General features: G+C 40.7%; 1 protein-coding gene across 1 annotated transcript in view; it reads right to left on the minus strand.

Annotated features, from left to right (window-relative positions):
* SEMA5A (semaphorin 5A) overlaps positions 1 to 19,534 on the minus strand; it is a 453,573-nt gene that overhangs the window by 76,874 nt on the left and 357,165 nt on the right. Inside the window, exons 13-14 of the mRNA XM_012791124.2 lie at positions 9,689 to 9,806; positions 731 to 912 (exon numbers count right to left, since the gene is read on the minus strand). Coding sequence (XP_012646578.2) covers positions 731 to 912; positions 9,689 to 9,806 — 300 coding nt within the window. The remainder of the gene's footprint in view (positions 1 to 730; positions 913 to 9,688; positions 9,807 to 19,534) is intronic.

A 19,534-nucleotide genomic window follows, 5' to 3' on the forward strand; every position in this document is an offset into this window, starting at 1 on the left:
CTGTCCTGAGGATTTTTTGCATTTTTAATAGGCTCATGAAAAGAAGATAACTCTTCTTAAAAATACCCTAAATGAAGGAACAAGTGAGGAGGAAGCTAAGAGTCTGATTTCTGAAGCTTTCTGATGCTTGCTTAAAATATATCCCTGTGGTCACCTACTACAGGTGCACGAGCACAGGACGAGCACATTGAATAGAGTTGAAACAAAAAAATCAAACAAACAACACAATAGGAAACAGGAAACTCACTCAGCGTTATACAATTTAAGCTGTTCTCCTGGTTACCCAAATGCCTGACGTTAGCTGAGTTGGGGTGTTCTGAGTTCAGACATACCACAGAGCAGAGATTTTTTGATCAGAGACTTGGGTTCTCCTATCTCCTAACTAATGTATTATGTTCTACCAGTAAGGGTCTATTCATGCATATATTCCAGAAAAATGTTCTTAACTAACACGGGTGTTTTCCTCAAATAAGCCAATCATATTGTGCGAATTCAAAATATTTTTCCTAATCTAATGACAAACATATGAATAGGTTTAGATCTATCATCTAATTTATAGTTTAAAATTTTGTTCCCTAGACCATGCAATTTTTAAGCGGCGAATTTCCTTGTCATGTTGCCACCTTTCTGTTCCAAAGGAAATCCAGTTTGTGTCACGAATGATTTCCCAACCCGCTGGGGAACCTGAGTCTAACAGGTGGCAGTGCACCGGGGGTTCTGAGGGTCCCACCTGGAGCAGTTGGCGATCTCCATGCTGGGACCCTCACACTGCCAGCCGCCGCACTGCGGGGCGGGGCTGTCACAGGCGCGGGCTCGGCAGAGGCAGGATCCCACAGCGCTGCCGTCTGTGTGCGTGCAGGGCGTCCAAGGAGACCACGCGCCAAAGCGTCCGTCCACGGTGAGATTCCTGGTCTGGGAAGCAAAACCAAGCAAGGGCGTCAGGAAGGGTGAAAGCTGCAAACATAACAGAGTAAAAGATCTCCCAAAAGACAACCAGAACCCCCTCGGAATATTTTTTGTTACTTTGATGCCCGAGGGAGGGTTTCGAAGTAAAGCAGCAGAGGACATTGGCGGGAGTCATTGGTGTAGAGATGGGGAGGAAGGGGGACAAAGGAGGAAGAAGGAGGACAAAGGAGGAGGGAGGAGGAGGAGGAGCAGGTAATAGTGGGGAGGCTGAGGAAGAGGAGGAAGAGTGAAGGATTCTAGTGACAGGGCAATCAGGTCAATTTTCCACTAATGTGGGAAATCCAAGAAACAAGAAGAATTGGAGTGAAAACTCATAGCTACACGACTCTGTTGCACGTTATGTATCTTGGAAAACTAAAAGGTGGGTGATGTAGTTATTTAAGATCTGGTCTGGCTCTAAAATCACCTCCAACTGGCAACATTTAATTCAAAACACATTTAAAGAGTGCCTATTAAGCATCTGGAGCCATGCTCGTTGTTACCCCAGGCTCGACTGCGGTAACAACCAACACTCTAAGGTTTGATATCCACTAAAGCGGATGAAACTGTGAGTGCCCGGCCATGCCTGGCTGTTTATACAAGAAGCGTGGCAAAGTGGGGAGAACAGGGCTGCAGGGTCCGCTAGAGCAGTTCTAAGTGGCCTCTGGGTCGTACCCAAGAGGGAAACATCCCCACTTCTAAGGTCCCCAGGACCCTCCTATCTGGCAAGATAAAAGTACCACTCCCATTCTGTCTGTAAAGCTCCCTGGAGACCACAGTTTTTACTTGGAGAACCTAGCCTTGCATGAAACAAGACATTAACCACTCAGATTCTCTTGTGAAAGAAACAAAGATCCTGTTCCCTGGGATTTTCAATATTCTTTCATCTCTGTTACCAGACCTCTCTCTTGCTTCTGGCCAAAGAAATCCTGTGTCAGTGAGTACGGCATCAGCAGTTACTTGTGCTGTGAACTAACACTGTACCTGTCCCAACAAATTCTCACATGCTTTTACACTCAAATTCCTGCCTGCTGCACAAACACTGCTATTATTGTTTTCGCCATTAAAAGCACAAGTCTCTTGTTCATGGAGCCAGCATCAAGGCATAATCATGACCAGACAGAATGTTTGTATGATAGCTACACAATATAGGCACATACTACTGTGTTTGTTAGTACTGACCGTGACTGTCACTGTTCCAACTTGCTGTGCTATGAGTCTGGGGCAGGGTGGAGGTTGCCATGGGGAACCTGTAGAATGAGCTGCTCCTCCAGGGCTGGGCCCTCAGGGGCTGACCCCACCCCTCCCTGACCTCCAGGGGAGACTTCTCCAGGGGAAAGAGGAGTGACAAGAGAAAATGCCACCTGAATGCTGTCAAGTGGTTGGCATGAGGCCCTAACAGAAAGTCAACGTGTTAGGTGGGTCATGCGTAAATAATGCCAAGTTCCCATTTGGTTTTACAAACACAGGTAAGGTACCACGTGCCTTTCCCGTGGCTCACAAGTGACACCCCCACGTCAGACAATATCTAGATCTGGACGATCAGGAACTCTGTTCCCACGTGCCACAGATCCATAGTCTTCCCACCTGCCTCTGACATGGAGGGGGGTCTTTTGCCGAAAAAAGGAAATTGGGGACAAGAATTCTCACTAGGGATGAGAAGAGAAGGGGGTTTTCTGCTGCTGTTTGGGGCACTGTCACATTGAAAACATTTTATGTTTCTTTGCAAATTGCTTGCAGGTTTGGTTCACTGGCTGGATTTGTACAGGAATACAAAGAGTTTCTTGCCTGCCAAGCTCTCTGTTGGTGAAGGGGTGGACTGTGGAAGGAAGGGATTTTGGAGCACAGGGCTGGCCCATGCTGGTGGGTACACGGGGCTGCTGCGTGTGACGTGTACGCAGGCGGTTCTCCCTGCTAATGCCACAGACACACGTTAATAAAACGTGCCACAGTTCATCCAGATGCTGCAGAAATTTAAGGAGCTTAAAAATAAGTCAATTTTAAAAGCAAAACAACATGAAAAAACAATGAGGCCATTTACTGAGACTATCAACATCCACGTAAATGCTTTATGTGGATGCTAAAATTGTACATAAAATACCTCTCCTCCTCTACAGTTCTGTTTTTCTGTAGAATGAACCCCGGCCCAGTCCATTGTTGGAGAGAAGGAGCCATAAGCCTCTAGAATGTTACATTCAGGAAAAGGAAGCCCCACAAGTTACAAAGCATAAAATAACACAAAAATAAGGCTGCTCCATGGCATAGGTGGGGTCCCACAGATGAAGTATCTGTGTTTTGCATATGCACATCTACCCTGACCCTGGCAGGAAAAAGAAGCCACAGTCTGGAGTATTTTGATGACAGTGTGTTGAAGGTTCTCTGGGCAGGGGTGGGTTAAGAAAACCATGGAGGGGTGCTGAAGCCCCCAGGGGGGCTGTGACTCTCCCAAGCCTGCAGATGGGGGGCGGGACTGTTTGCTGGAGCCATCCTGAACTGAAGAAGGACAAGGGGGAGAGACCCCAGCCTCACTCCTCCTTATTTGCCTCCTATTGGCTGACCCCAAGACAACAAGATAGCAAGGAGGAACAGTACGGGATGTGGGGAAGGTCAGGCCCTTAATAGAGATGTTTGTAATAGACATCCCATGGGCATGTGTGTGTGTGTGTATGTGTGTGGGTGTATTTCCCCTTTTTGGTCTGGCAGGAAATAACAGGGTCCTAGGCCAAGAGATGTTGTAAGTCTTCTCTTTCCAAATACATGGATGGGCAAAAGATTAGCTGTCTTATCATTAACACAAGAAAAAAGAGGAAGGAATGACACAGGAAAGGAGGGGAAGAACTTGAACTAAGTGACGGCTCATGGAAGAATAAAGAGGACATAGTGATAGTCCTTTTGCAGGATGAGAATGTAGGCTTTAGCTTTTGGCCAGGGCTGGGGTAGCTGCAGTCTTTGAGGGCCACTGCAGTTGGTTCAGTCACATTTGGGAGCAAGAAGAACTTGCAATCCTCAGGAAAGCACGTGAGGATTTGGGTGAGGGCTCCCTGTGCTGCATTTAACCATGTGCTCATTTTGCCTGAGTATATTAGTTTGAAAATCTGCCTAGGAAATAGAACCATGAATAATGGTGTAAGTTCTGCAGCTTTGCATTTTCATCCAAATAGGTATATTTATATTTTCTTATCTCTTCTTAAGCAGACACCAGAAATAAAGCTATCTAGAATAAATTCTCTGTAGTTGTGCTATCTTTTGGATTTTTGCCAAATGACTTTCTATATAGGGTATGTGTTTTATACTATTAAATATTAAACCATAGTAAAGCATATACCTTGTATCAATAGTTTCATGTATACCAGACATTGCACTTTGCACTTTATAGGTATTAACTCCTTGAATCTTTACCACATCCCTAGTGTTTGCATCCCATTTTTCAGATTGGAAAACAGATTCAGATGGGATAAGCAATTTTCTCAAGATCACTCTAGTTGTATTGATAACAGACTCAAGAATCAGTCCAAATAAGCCGAGTCCTGACCCTGTGATCTTGGCCACTTTGTTCTGTAATGTGATTTCTAGATCCCTCTTGGATGAGAGTCTCAAAGAAAGCTTCATATAATTTTACCCCCCAACCATGTCACAGCAAATTTCCCTTAGCCCAGGAAATAATGGCTTTCCAGCCGCTAGCCAAGGAAGGTGCAATTTTTGTTAACAAGTGTGATCCGTAACCCTAAATTTCATCCGTTCATGTTTAATTCATTAATTCTCAACTCACCCAGGAGGTGGATGCATTTGGTGAATTGAGAGGTCCCCAGAGCACACCTTTAGATCATCACTTTACTCCAACCAATATTCTCGTACAGCTAAAGGGAAGTCTTATATTTTCTATTCAGATATTGTTTCAGAAGTTAAAATATTTTCCTGTATTTGTTTTCGAATTTCATGGGCCTTTTGGCAGAAATTGTAACAAAACAGAATTTTGGATATGCTCTTCAGGAAGGCTTGTCTCAGGTTAGTACATCGACTTACTACCACCCTTAACCCTATTTATAAATGAATTACACAGGACGACAGCCCCTCCAAAGAGTACGAAGTTGAGGTGTTGTGTGGTCTCTGATAGGATGGGTGAATCCTTTCAGATTCACCCAAGAATAGGGACAATCTTTATTTAATGCCTCTGAGCCCCACACCTTTCATCTATGCAATAGAAACAATAAATTCTTCCCCTAGGGGTCACCATGGCATTAAGTGTGATAGTCCATTGAAAGCTGCCTAACATGGCAGTGAGCACATGGTCTAGATACGTTATTTAACCTTCGTTCCCTTTCCTTTTTCTTACAGTAGATTCTATCACAACATTCAGAAACAACGCCTTGCCTTCTCTCTGAGCATCATCTGCATCATCTGAGTGTTGTCACTGATGATTGGGATGTTGGTCCACCCATCAGCCACTGCTTTGTGGAGATGTTGAGAGCTGGGAATGGCACTATCTTGTAGATTAGGAATAATGTCAAAAATATTGGGTTTCTTTCACAATGCAGTTTTAGAACATTGGGTAAACACTTTAGCCCCCAGTCTATGGTGTTGTCATCTAAATGAAGGCTTTATGCTTGACTATTACAAAAGTCCTCTTTCACTCTAAAAATGCTAATTACACACTGGCCCCGAGAAAAGAAGAATCTTGTTATTGAGAGACCCTTATTTATTTGATCTACATATCCTGCTAGTTATTGGATGATATATTTTGGAATAGGTGCTCATTTTATGATATGGTATCCTGGTAACCATGTACCACAAAGGATATGGATGGCATTCGTGCATAAACAAAGCCCACATAGATTCTTAAGACTATGCTACCCTTGCTAAACAACATTACAAGCTTTGTAGGACATATATATTATTCTAATCAGTTTAGATATGCCAATTTAGATCTTACTCAAGCACTTCAAAGCTCTTAAACTGAGAGTAATGTTTTCAATTACAATTTTATAAGCAAACAGACTGTTAATCAATATGTCAGTAAACGACTGCCCTGTCTTCTGGACTATAGAAAACCATAAACATTTTTAAGTGGGAATCTTCTAGTGGAAAATCAGTCTTCTTTAAGTCCCTAAATCCCTAGGAAGATTTCCTGAGGGTCTCATCTCCAATTCAAACTCTCTAGGGAGCAGAGGATCTAAGCTACTGCTATGGCTTGAATGTTTCTCTCTAAATGTGCCCATTAGCTCTTGACAATGTAATAGTATTAAGAAGTGGGAACTTTAAGAGGTGATTAGACCATGAGGGCTCCTGCCTCTGGAATGGGACTGAGTACCCGTATCAAGGGTCTTGAGGAAGGGAGTGGTTCTCTCTTGCTGTTCTACCTTCTATATCATGTGAGGATGTAGCAAGGTGACCCTCACAAGAACAAATGCCAGTGCCTTGATCTTGCACTTGTAACCTCCAGAACTGTAAGAAATAAATTTCTGTTACTTCTAGGGCACCCAGCCTCAGGCATTCTGTTATAGCAGCACAAATGGTCTAAGACAGCCGTAAATCACAGCCACTGTGTGAGGTTTCACTGGAACTAACTTTGGGGAACTCAGTTGTTCTTTGTCATTGGTGCAAGGTTTGTGAAGATTTACATGCAAAGGTCACAAAAGAGGGTCTGAGGCTGACTCATCATCACCAACATTCGTCTACCTCTTGGTGAGCTCAATGAAACAGGATCTCCTCTCTTTTATTATTCAACTTGCAATTTTACATGGGATTTAAGATGCATGGTCCCATTCAAAAATCTTTCAGCTTATAAAACTTAATTTTTTGATAAAGAGATATACTTCTATTTGCCTATGCATTTCAATATAGGTAAAGAAATAAAAGTATTAATTGATCACAAGATTTTATATATTTCATCTCTGAAATCAGTTGGCATTTTGCAATCCATGGCAGCAGCTTGCTTTTCCTTCACACATAAAGCAGTGGCACACTTAGCAACCAATAGCTTATCAGAAATGATGAAATATGGTAGATTTGGCCAAGAAAATTAAGCCATTATTCTATTTCAGTAGAAAAAAAAATGAAAAATAACATGGAAGCAAATTATATTTTTAATAGTTTTTAAAAATGCCTCTCTAAGTTTAGACTGCTCTACATTAAAGCCGATAATTTTCATCTCATGTCTTTCTAAGAGATAGATTTCTAGAAAGGGATATACAATTAAAGTAGTTTGATAATATATCTTCCATTTTCTATATGGTAGTTTTATACATCAGAAAAATATATGGCTTCCTTTCCTGTGTTTTGCTCAAAATGACATAACTTATTTTCTTTTGTTGGCTTCTATTTATATTCCTAACTTATCAAAAGTGTGTTTTGATGTGTGACAAAAAACTATGGGTAAGAAGGAAGGGAGGGTTTTGTGTAACGAAATTACCGCATATCAGAAGAACAGACCGTGCTGTTCCTTTTCTGCTGACAGAGACCCAGAGATCACTTCTCAGCCATGGACGGTGGAAGGGGGCAGCCCGACACCAGGCCAGGTCCCTGTTGCCCTCTGACCTTACTTGAGTTTTTAACAGATTTTGTTAAAAATTGTCCTATCACCAGCAGGAAACAACTTTAGCGACAACCTTCTTATCGCTTCTTAAATACTGGATCCCTCCATTTTTTAACACATTCTGGTATAAAGCAAGTGGTTGAGTGTGTATTTCCCATTGCATAATTAGCATCCCTCAGATATATACTAACACAACCCTGGGTCCTAGACAATGACCTTCTTGCTTGTGAAGAACAGCTATGTTCCTCTTCTTTTTTTTTATTCATTAAAAATGCAAGATCATATGAAGTCAGTGAAGAGCGATAGTTTGACCTCTTCTGCCCCCATTTGGATGTCCTTAGATGTCCTTCTCTGGTCTGATTGCTAGTTGGTATTAACTGATAAACACTTATGTGCATATATAGTAGTAACATCCATCTGGTGTTGGGCAGGTGGAAGGGGAGATGAGAGGATGGGTATATTCACACCTAATGGGTGCAGTGTGCACTGTTTGAGGGATGGACACACTCGTAGCTATGACTCAGGCAGGGCAAAGGCAATAAATGTAACCTAAACATTTGTAACCCCATAATATTCTGAAATTAAAAAAAAATTAAAAATGCAAGATCAAAGATCTTCAAGAAGACGTGCTGATTCTTCCAAAGTACACATATGTACATTGGAGCTACATTTCAGATACTACATGCTGTGCCTTCTCCAGCTGCAAAGAATTTTAGGTGAGCACCTCTGTGCTCTTAAAGTGTTGTTCAGAAATGAGAAGGGACTTAGCACAAACAATGGCGTTTGTCTAACCATTTTAAAGAACATGTTTTAAGAAAATGCTGCAGAAAGGTTTGCTTCTGAAATTATAAAGCACAAGTTACATAACCAACAAGACTGACAGCCAATTGTACATGAAAGATTTTCAGAGTCTGAGTGTGACAAGGCACATTCTGGCAGTGAAGGTTGTGGATCTGGTGCCAACATGTGGGGACACACTGAGTAGCCTTCCTACTTTCAGGTTGAAGGGTAGGCTTAGGTAAGACACAGTTTAGGTAACCAAAGGAGCAGCTTCCTCAGTAGGAAGCAGGCTGACCACCATTGAGGTGCCTCAGGCAGAAACAGCAAGGTTGTTGCACAGCGTGCTGAACCTCTGCCTTCTAGGGAGATGTCTGAACCGACAGGCACACACTAGCCAATGGCAATGCGACTTAACGATTGCTTTCAATTATGTGGAAGTTAATAGCTGGTGCTCGTGTTCTACCAGAACGAAGATTACCGGATGAGGGTAATAAAGACAAAATCACAAAAACCACAAAAATGAAATACAAAGCAAACAAAAAAAAATCCCCCAAATACTGGTTATGACAAGTGAGGACCCAAGAAAATAGATTAGCAAAGGAAACTGTGCAATCTGTTTTTCTTGGATCCAGAGTCTGGCCCTAAATACAGGCAAGTTTCCCCTCATTGCACAGGGTTCGGTGTGGGAACACACTCCAGGCTGTTTCTCCCAGCCCTCCCTGTGACCCTGAGCGGGATCTACAAGGCTGCCCCACATGGGGTCAAAGTAATATCCTTTAGTTTATTCTTTTCAAATCTTCCCTTATGTTGGCTTCTGGAATGATAGCTCCCAAAGGAAATTTATGGGTGTGGAAGTTCCCATTTTATTAGTGCTATAAGGGGCACAACTGTCCACACCAAACTCTGGAGGGAAAAATAATCCCAGAATAAAACAGAGACAGTGCGCTACATTAACAAACCAGCACTGTCTTCTCTTAACCCTTTGCACTCGGCTGTTGAGTGTGACTTGACACGGTTAGCAAAAATTATAGAGATTAAAATTACTCTTTGAATATATCAATAATTTGAAATATAAAAAAATCCAAATAAATAAATTTGTATGAAAAGAAACTCCAGTTTTTTATTCTACTGCCACACTTTGTAAAATCTGGGGTATTTAAAAAATTAAATCCCGAGTAGAATAAAGGAATCGAGAGAAAACCAAGCGAGTGCAAAGACATATTGCTCTTCAGACAAAAAGCCTGTAAGAGCAACAGCATGACCCTCACGTGAGTTAAAAACCAAAGGAGTTTAGAGAACACAGGGTAGGTTTGCAGGATAGGTTCTGATCTGAAGAGGCACAGACGGCAGGCAGAGTGGGCGAGGGGGGGCAGAGAGTGGGGCTCCCCCGGGGCAGTGTTTGCAGAGGCTGCAGCGGGCAGGGGCGCTCACCGGACAGGCGGAGATGGTCTGCTCCCACTGCGTCATGCTGAGGCTCTCCTCCAGGCTGGTGCACGTCTTCATCACCACGTCCCAGCCGCAGTAAGGGTCCTGGGCCCCAATGCAGGCGCTGGAAACACACACCAAACGGTCAACAGGAAGGTAGCTTTCCCTAGGACTAGAGACGCCAGCCAAGGCAAGCTCGTCCTACAGGGGTGGGCGTGGGGACCTGCCATGAGAACCAGTGGGCATTTATTCAGTCTGGACACTGGAGAACGTAGCTATCTGAGCACACCAGTAAGTATCCAATTAAAATTAAATCGTTTATGTAGACACTAATATTTTGAAAACTCTCTATTTTTTTATATTTATTTATTTCATCATAGTATGGAGGTACAAATATTGTTAGGGTTACAAATATTGCCCCTGCCCCCCCCTTCCCCCGATGTGTCCAATCCCCCAGTGGTGTGCACCACACACGTTATGGAAGCATACACCCCTCTCCTCCTCCCCCTACCGCCTGCCCACCACCCGATAAAAAGTTTTGTTTTGATTTTTTTTTGACATTTTGGTTACATTGTATATCTTTGCCTCTCCCTAAGAAGGGTTAGAGTTATGCCCTCCCCCTTGAAAACTCTATATTTTATCTAACATACAGAACAGATAATGAGCTAACGACATAGACATTTTGGTATCATAAACAACTAAAGTAAGATTTTTTGCAGTGCACAAAAATATTAATAATATAGTTGTGATCAACACCCTCATCATTACCTTAATAACGGGTATCATTTGTTGAACATCTACTATAATATTAACGATGATACAAACTCTCATATCATCTAGACACTTAAACCCTTTGCTGGGGGGTATTATTATATTCACTTTATTTACCATCATCATCATCACCATCATCACGATCATCATTATCACCAATTTATTGGTGAGAAAACTGAGGCACAGAAAATTTGAGAAACTGGCCCAAAGACAAGTAGGTGCATCCAAAACCCTTCAATGTGGTTAGTTCAAATTCAATAAAATAGGGACATCTTCCTTTTGTGTACTGTAGCTTAAAAATGTATTAAAACTTTCAATAGTAGTTTTGCATATTTACATTGATAATATCCAACATGTGGATCAGAAGTATTATAGACAGTGGGCATTTTATTTTAGCTTTGTCTACATGAGAGAGCTCCTACACAAGATGGGCACTATTAGATGAAGACTGTGGCCCCCACATTATGAACACAAGAGAAGGTGAATGAGGGTGGGGAGAGGAGAAGACACAGCTGACTGTGTTTGGAGCAAAAAATATACAGACGTTGACACCATAGTCAGAGAGGACATTGGACTCCTGGAATTCTCTGAAGGGTTCAAGAAGTCAGACGTGCAGGAAATGGATGTGAGTAAAGGCAGGCAATGCCCAAACGGAGGCGTGATGTCCTCTTCTTAGAGGTGGGACGCCATGTATAGCAAAGGAGGCTCTGTTTGGGAACTGCCTCCAACCAAGGGCAGGACCAGAACTCACAGCTTAACTGCCATCCATGGAGGCAGGGAGGTAACAGAAGTAATGAAAGTTGTTCATATTAATAGTTTGAAATCATCATCATTAACACACCATACGTGCTAACCACATATAACGCACTGTTCTAAGGGCATGACCCATACTAGGTCATTTAAACCCCATTACAACCTTATAAATATATCATCTCAACCAGGTACTACCTTTATTCCCATTTTAAAATGAAGAAATTGAGGCAGGGAAAGGCCAATTTGAAGGTTGCACAACAAGGAAAGACATGGCCATAGATGATAAATCAAGCAAAATATATTAAGCTATTATTCAATTATCATTTATTAACTACCTAAGAAAGTACATACAGAAATAGTTTTTTAAAAAAGGCTGCTTCTCAGCATAGTGCTAGGTTGGGGTGCAAAGGGGTGTTCAACAATTACCTGTCACTACAACCTCATTAGAACTCTTTGATATGTGACCACATGCATATGCTGGCATTCGACAATTCAAACGAGACAGATATAAAGGACAAGGTGAAAGCCTTCCTTCCTCATTAACAGGTAGTGTTACTGCCAGCTTGCAGATTCTGGAGATATTTTCTCCATACATATAGGCATGCATGTGGGCATATATCTATATACACATATATCTATATATGTGTATATATACACACATGTATATATACACATATATGCTGTTGTTTTCTATTGTAATTATATGACTTACAACATTACATATTATATGTAATTATATATAATACATACTAATGTGATTGTACGCACTGCGTCATGTTTGCTTTTTATACCTAATAATATATAATTGCATTATTCTTGTCAATAAATATAGTTCTGCCTTATTTCATAGTTGTGCAGTGCTCCATTTCCTTGATGAACCAATATTTAGTTAAATTTCTCCTTTAAAAACAAGACTGCAGTGCTCATTTTTTCACAGGTTTTCTACATGATAAAATTCTATTAGTGGAACTGATGAGTTATGAGTTATGGTTATCAATCAACTTCACCTGGTTTCACACCGGATGTTGCCATATATTTTTTTAAACTTATCCATTTCTAGTGATTAAATAATAGAATTTCCCAGTCATCTGCTTTCCTTCCTTCTTTCTTTTCTTTTCTTTTTTTCCTTTCTTTTCTTTTACTTCTTTTCCATCTTTCTTTCTTTTTTTTATTTAGAGACAGGGTCTCACTCTGTTACTCAGGCTGGAGTGATCCTCCTACCTCTGTCTTCCAAGGAGCTGAGACTATAGGTGCATGCCACCACAACTGGCTGTCAATTTTGTTTTTATTATTTTTTGTAGAGATGGAGATCTTGCTATATTGTCCAGGCTGTCTTGAACTCCTGGCCTCAAGTGATCCTCCTATCTCAGCTTTGTTTTCATTTCTTTAAGTTGTGAGTTAGATTAAGACTTAACATGGGTGTGTGTACCTATTGATCATTTCTATTTTCTTTTCTGTAAACTTCCCATGCATATCCAACTCCTGCTTTGGTTTCTTTCATGGGCCATTGGGTTTTTATTAATGCATGATCATTGGAGGGGGATATTTTTGTATTAAAATTTATCCACATGTGGCAGGGTGCGGTGGCTCATGCCTGTAATTTTGGAGGCTGAGGCAGGAGGATGGCTTGAGGTCAGGGGTTCGAGACCAGCCTGAGCAAGAGCAAGATCCCCATCTCTACTTAAAATGGAAAAAAAATTAGAAGGGTGACTAAAAATAGGAAAAAAAAAAAAAAAAAAAAAACAGCCAGGCATGGTGGTGAGTGCCTATAGTCCTAGCTACTTGGGAGGCTGAGGCAGAAGGATGGCTAGAGCCCAGGAGTTTGAGGTTGCTGTGAGTGAGGCTGACTCCACAGCACTCTAGCCCAGGCAACAAAGCAAGACTCTGTCTCAAAAAAAAAAAATACTCACTTGTAATATTTTCTTGGTTGACATTAAATCTTCTTTTGAAATACAAATGTTATAAAATTTTATGCAACAAAATTTATGAATATTTTTCTTTGTAGTATTTAGGTTTTGTGCCATGTTAAGAAAGATCTTCCCTACTTAAAGATTGTAGAAACATTTATCCTGATTCCTTCTGATTCTTCTGTAGTATCTTCTCATTTGTCTCCCTATCTTGGATCCATTTGAAATGTATTTTCATAACTCTCCTATCTTCCCCTTCTCAAAAAAAAAATAGAGAGTCATTTATACATATTTTAATATCTAAACTTCTCAAACCTCACACCACCAGCACAAACAGACCTAGGTGTCAGGAGCAAGAATGAGGGATCTGAGTATGCTTTCTTTTTCCCTTTTCTATTAAATTCAGATGACATCCTTTACGAATACTAATTTACAAGAGTGTGAACATCAGCTTTTTTAAATCTATGATTTTGGGAATATCACTTCTAATAATTTACTATTTTAAGTAGAAATTCATTTCAAAGATCAGTTCCACTGAATAGAATTTGACCTGCATTGCTATTATACAAAACACATACACAATTTCTCAACTCTCAGACACACAATTGATTTAGTAACTTTTTGGGGGGCAGGGAATAGGGAAGATAGGGAATAGGGAATAGGGAGAATAAACTATCATAAGCAATGACTAAGTCAGAGAAAAGTATGCATTTTTGTATCTACAAAATAAGGCAAGGGGTTGGCCAGTTCTTTCTGAGTGACTTTGCATGTGCAGTGTTGTGCTGTAGACAAGTACCCAGAGGAAGTTTCTGGAAACCTGGAGACCCTTCAAGTGGACTTATGAGACAGACCTGGGGGAAGCAGAGTCTAAGGGCTCTTCAACTTCCTGCCGTGACCCCACCTTGCTGTGCCAATGAGATTGGACCTGAGAGTGTCCTGGTCTTACTAAGCCAAAAGCAGCACGGCTCCTGTGGTGAAACCAGAGAGTAATTCCTCATTGATGAAATGACACAATGTACGTCACACCTCAGAATTCTCTGTCCACGATCCTGTTTTCATGTTAGTGGGTCAATATGGCAAAGCTTCACTTAAGAGGATCATTCAAAAGGCCTGACTTCCTTTTCATGTTTCTTATTAAAGCAATATGGCCGTTAGGTAAAATTAAATTTCCTAAAAAGGAAAAATTCCACAGACTCCCTTACTTTACTCCTGGCTTCCCCTACAAAGCTGCCTGGAGACCTAAAACAATGCCACAGTGTTAGAGGGATGTATTTTAAGCTGTTTTAAATGAAAAGTTGCCTGTAATAACATAGCTTTCTTCCCATAATGCCAATGGTTCTGCCTGTTCTTAACATTCCACTTATCCCTTAAAATATTAAAACTTCTACACAAAAACAAATGCCCGTTCAATAAACATACCGTGTGTGTGTGTGTGTGTGTGTGTGTGTGTGTGTGTGTGTATAATTTCCTCATGTGAAATATTTTACACCATGGGCAAAAATTAGGATGAACTCTACCTTTATTTTAAAATGCACTTTAAGAAAAGCAATCATCACAAGTTATTATTTTTGGATATTGGATCTCTTAAAGAGACTACATAGAAAACCATGGGTTTCTAATTAAAGCAGCCATCATGAAAATGACTTTTCTTTATTCCACTTTGAAAATGTTTTTTCTGTGTGATGAGTACTTTTAATAAAAGTTTATCTCCAGTCAATCATTCCAAGTTATAAACATATAGCATCATTTTGTAACCTGTAAATATATATTATACAATTATAACTGTTAATCTTAAATTTAAAAATTTTTTTAAATTTGTTAGGGACCTTACATTACCCTCATTTTATATATTGCTCTAGTATTTGAAAGTATCTGAACTCAGAGAACAATGTTGGTCAGAATCTCAAGATTTAATTTTGAAAACACATTTACTGAGAGTCTGTTTTAGAGGTAAGCATATATGTAGAGGCAGGCCTTTATTTAAAATAAAGAAAGATAAATATCTACTTTCCTTTTTACATGCCAATGAAATCAATATACATTAAATTCTTCATTTACATTTTAAAATTTGCAGTTATGTTCTTTGTTAATTAGAATGTCGGGAAAAATAGGTATTTTCATTAAAAGATTTTCACTGTATTTCTGGAAAGGTGGGGATTATTAGCAAGCATGATGTCCAAGCATATTGGATGTTCTAAGTATTGATGCTTTTTTCTGGCTTGTTTCTGTCACAAAATTAGTGTGACATAGTATCAGTTTATTTTTGCTATTAAGAATTGTTGCCATTTACCAAAACACCAAAATGCATTCGTTAAACATGGGATTTTAAAAGTGTCTCAGTCATTTATTGTTTTAGCAAAGACTTATGAGCACCTGCCACAAGCTAGACTTTGAGAGTGCTGGGTTTACAGTGGCAAACAAAACAGACACAGTCACTGAGCTCACGGAACTCAGCCATTTAGTTAAGAAAATAAACATCATAACCTTACACTGATAAATATCAACAACCAGCTCCAAAGGGCCTGAGCGTCTGGGGAATGGCCACTTAGTGTGTCTGGGGTGAGGGGACACACAGGGAGTGGCATTCAAACTAGGACCGATGGGACCAACAGAAGCGATCCATTCAATTGGAGTCAGCACAAACAGAACATTTGGGCAGAGAGACCAGCACAGGAAGGTGCTCAGGTGGGAGAGCCGGCAGGTGCTGGGCTGGGGCTGAAGCTTGCAGAGAGAAACAGGCAGAGCCCTAAAGCCCCGTGAAAGATTTAGGGTTTCCTTCTAAGTGCTGCACAGTTTAAAGTGCTTCCCAAATACTGGGCAAAAGCCACACTGCAAATAATTTCTACTATCATTGCAATGATTGTGGTAACAATCAACATCTGTTTACAAATTACTCTTTTCATATTTTTTAAGATCTGTCTTATTGCTGAGCACCAAGTTCCCAAATAATTCAGAATTTACTCTTTTCCTTTAAGAACAGCGATTAGATACAGTATCTTCCAAGAAGACAATAACCTTCCTGAGGAATGTATTCTGAGACATTTACAAATTTTTCAATTGGTAAATCCAACTGGAACATGTCTATTTTTTTGGTTTCCTCTTCTGCAAAACTGGAATAATACCCACTCCCAGGGCTGCTCTGAGGATTACATTGTATCATATAGTAATAAAAACTCTTGTTGAGATGGGGATGCATATAATTATTATACTTAGTCCATAAACAAAATTACAAGTTATTATAGGCTATGCATTTCTATAGTATGTGAAAGCATTCTATATTGACAATACTAAATCCATGAAAGCATCCAATAATAATTCATGTTCTGTGCTATGATTTTGTAGATGAAATTAATGAACTACATTTCAACTAGTGACTAACTTTAAATACTTCTCATTTATTAGAAACTATTCACTATTGGACTATTACTAAATGACATGGATTAAAAACAATGACTAATCTCCACACTTCAATTTGCCTTTAATATTAAATTTAAATAATTGATATATGCTGCCACTAATACTAAGCAAATGCTTTTTAGTTAAAATATTAATAGGGAGATACAACAATCAAATTTTCCTCAGAAATCTAGTTGCTATTTTAAAAGTGAACCAGATTGATATGTTTTATAATGAAGCACTTCAGGAAAATTGATACTTAAAAAAAAAAAAATTGTGACAAGGCAATAGTGTATTTGAAAGAAGCAAGCCAAAAGTGCTTTCTGGGTCTAGTAATTGAGGTTATTAGTAATTAAAATACCAGGAACTAGAAATCCAGCAGTGCTATTAACTGGGGACACCAGCTTTGGTTTCTGAGCCGATGCAGACAGCCCAGCTCACTCCCTCATCACGGGCTGAATCCTGAGCTGTTTAGCTGGGTCTCCACGTGGGCTTCAATCACTGTGAACTTTTCTCTAGAACAATCATAAAATCTTTCTGGAAAGGCCAAGCCTGGCTCCAGGATGAAGTTCCCCAAGGAAGGCAGCCTAGGCTGGGATCCTGCTCAAAGACCAAAGCCAGGACAGAGATAGGGCATTTCGCGGCTCAGACATGTGTGAATACCTACAGGAGTGATGAACGGAAAGTGCTGTGGCCATGTGCTCCAGAAGGAAAGAAGAGAATCCCTGGCCACTTGTTCAGGGAGAAGCCCAGGTCTTTGGCCTTCTACATACTCTCTATTCTATACGACAGGTGTAATTATAGCTACCTCCAAGCTTGACCCTCCCACAGTCTCCTCTCTTCCCAGACAATTAAGGATAAAAATGACGACACAATTCCTTCTTTGCCACATCCCATGTTTTCTCAAGAGAACATCTAGGAAATTGGATTTGAGAGTCAACAGGTACACCTGAAGAATGCAGAACGTGTCAAGTAATACATTTTAATTTTTACACAAAATCTTAAAAGGCAGTATGTGCAGATGGAAAAAGAGTCTCAGCAACCATCTGAAATGCATGTGCCCAGACAGACAAGAGACAGGTGAACAACTTAATGCAAAGAGCAGAATCTGGCCTGGCAGGCCTGGTACCTCTCAGACGATGTGAAGTTGTTTCAAGGCACAACAGCGAATGCTTGGCAGGTCAGTCTGCCTTCATTTAGGCCCAGAGGCGACGAGAAGTAGACCTGGGCAAAGAAGGCAGGCCACACAGGGAAGAGCATTTGCCCCTTTTTTTTCTATCTTTTTTCTTTTCTTTTTGTTGGCTTATTTCATTTTTGATTTTGAGTTACATCTAGGACAGAGGGGGATTTTGAAACCCAGCCTTCAACATAGTATGAGTGAGGAAAACGGGCTGTTCACAGGCAACGCCAGCCCAGAAGGACCTGCAGGGACTGACTGTAATAGTCAAGCAGGAAAGGAAAGGAATCGCCTTGTATTGATTATTACAGGCCCTTCTATAGTCTCTCCTTGCCTTGGTTACACGCTCACACGGACCACACAGCTGCAGAAAGAGACACAGAGAAGCTGAGCGATTTGCTCATGGTCCGCACCCCGCGCAAAAGGCTTACACAGAACGCCCTGAACCCGGAGTGCATGCTCTTTCCATAAGAAAGCTATCTTGCAGACAAATGGGAATGGTTGTCTCCTTAAGAATTCATCGGACTATGCAGCAAATACGAAAACAAAAATCTTAGGGCAAGCTCAGGTGCTGGGCTCCGGAGCCAAGAAAACTGCCACAACACGTGCTTTCCCGTGAAGTTCTTCTTGCAGCTTTAAATTTGGGAGCTCACAAACAGGAGGCCCATAGAGTAGACGGTAAATAATGAACCTTTTCCATTGTGAGCTCTTTTAGTTGTGTTTCTCAACTGAAGCACAAAAGGCTGGTAACTGTTTAGAACACAGACTGCCATTTAGAGACCAAGAACACATTCTTTTAGAAAACCAGTTTCACACGTTGACTCTTCCCACCCTGCCCGGGGCCTGGGGCTGTTACGTGATGACAACATTGGAAGACACCTTGTTCCAGGACAAGCCCACCTCAGAACCCCTCTTACTGCCTATTCCTCACAGTCCGTAATAAGCATCTTGGTGCATATAGTTTGCACGGTTTCCTCTTTTTAGTATTTGCACAATTGTGGCGATGGCACACACAAAGTGTTACCATGCTTTTTTCAGTTGCTGTTGGAAACCACTCAGATGTCTCCACAGCCATCATATACTGGCTTCAGAATGACCCACTGAGAGAATAATCCATGCAATGGATGTATCATAACTTGACGACTAATTCCTTTGCTACTGGAAATGGAAGACTAGAACACTGGTTAAGATTCAGATACAGCCTAAAAAATATTTGGACAGGAACATGGGGTGAGGAGATTAGGTGCTAGCATAGTCCAGGATCAAACCCTAACGATAAATCGGTTTTAAATAAAGCCAACTGGCTTTGGCTGGATTCCACAGCAGGTATTCAGGAGATTTTATTCATGCCAGAATATCTCCTTAGACCCTGAGCCCCATGAGAGCAGGGTCAGGGATGCCTCATTTGTCACCAGACACTCAGGGTCCAGCTTCGTGTTTGTCATGTAATAAGTTCAATTCATTTACTATGCAGGAATTAACTAAGGGAAATTCAATCTTTAGAGGCTAAACCAAAAGCCTATGTAAACAAAAACTCAAGACATTGAGATTTAGAAAATACCAAATTCATTTTTAGGAGAGAAACTTTGTAAACTGAATTACATGTCAAAATGTCCTTCTGAATTTTTATGTGATTAATGACAGAGTGGCTGAGGTCGTCTTGCTGGAGGGCCACACAGGGACCATGCGGTTTCTCTCCGTACATCCTGCGTTTTCCCATCGGCCAGATGCTGTCTTTAGACAATATTTAATTAATTCAGGTGCCAACGTATTAACTCTACCTTTTCAAACTTTGCCCTTTAGAACAATAAATGCCCTGCAGTCATCTAATTTACATACTAATTTTCT

Source organism: Microcebus murinus, chromosome 11, assembly GCF_040939455.1.
Source record: "Microcebus murinus isolate Inina chromosome 11, M.murinus_Inina_mat1.0, whole genome shotgun sequence".
NCBI classification, from domain to species: domain Eukaryota; kingdom Metazoa; phylum Chordata; class Mammalia; order Primates; family Cheirogaleidae; genus Microcebus; species Microcebus murinus.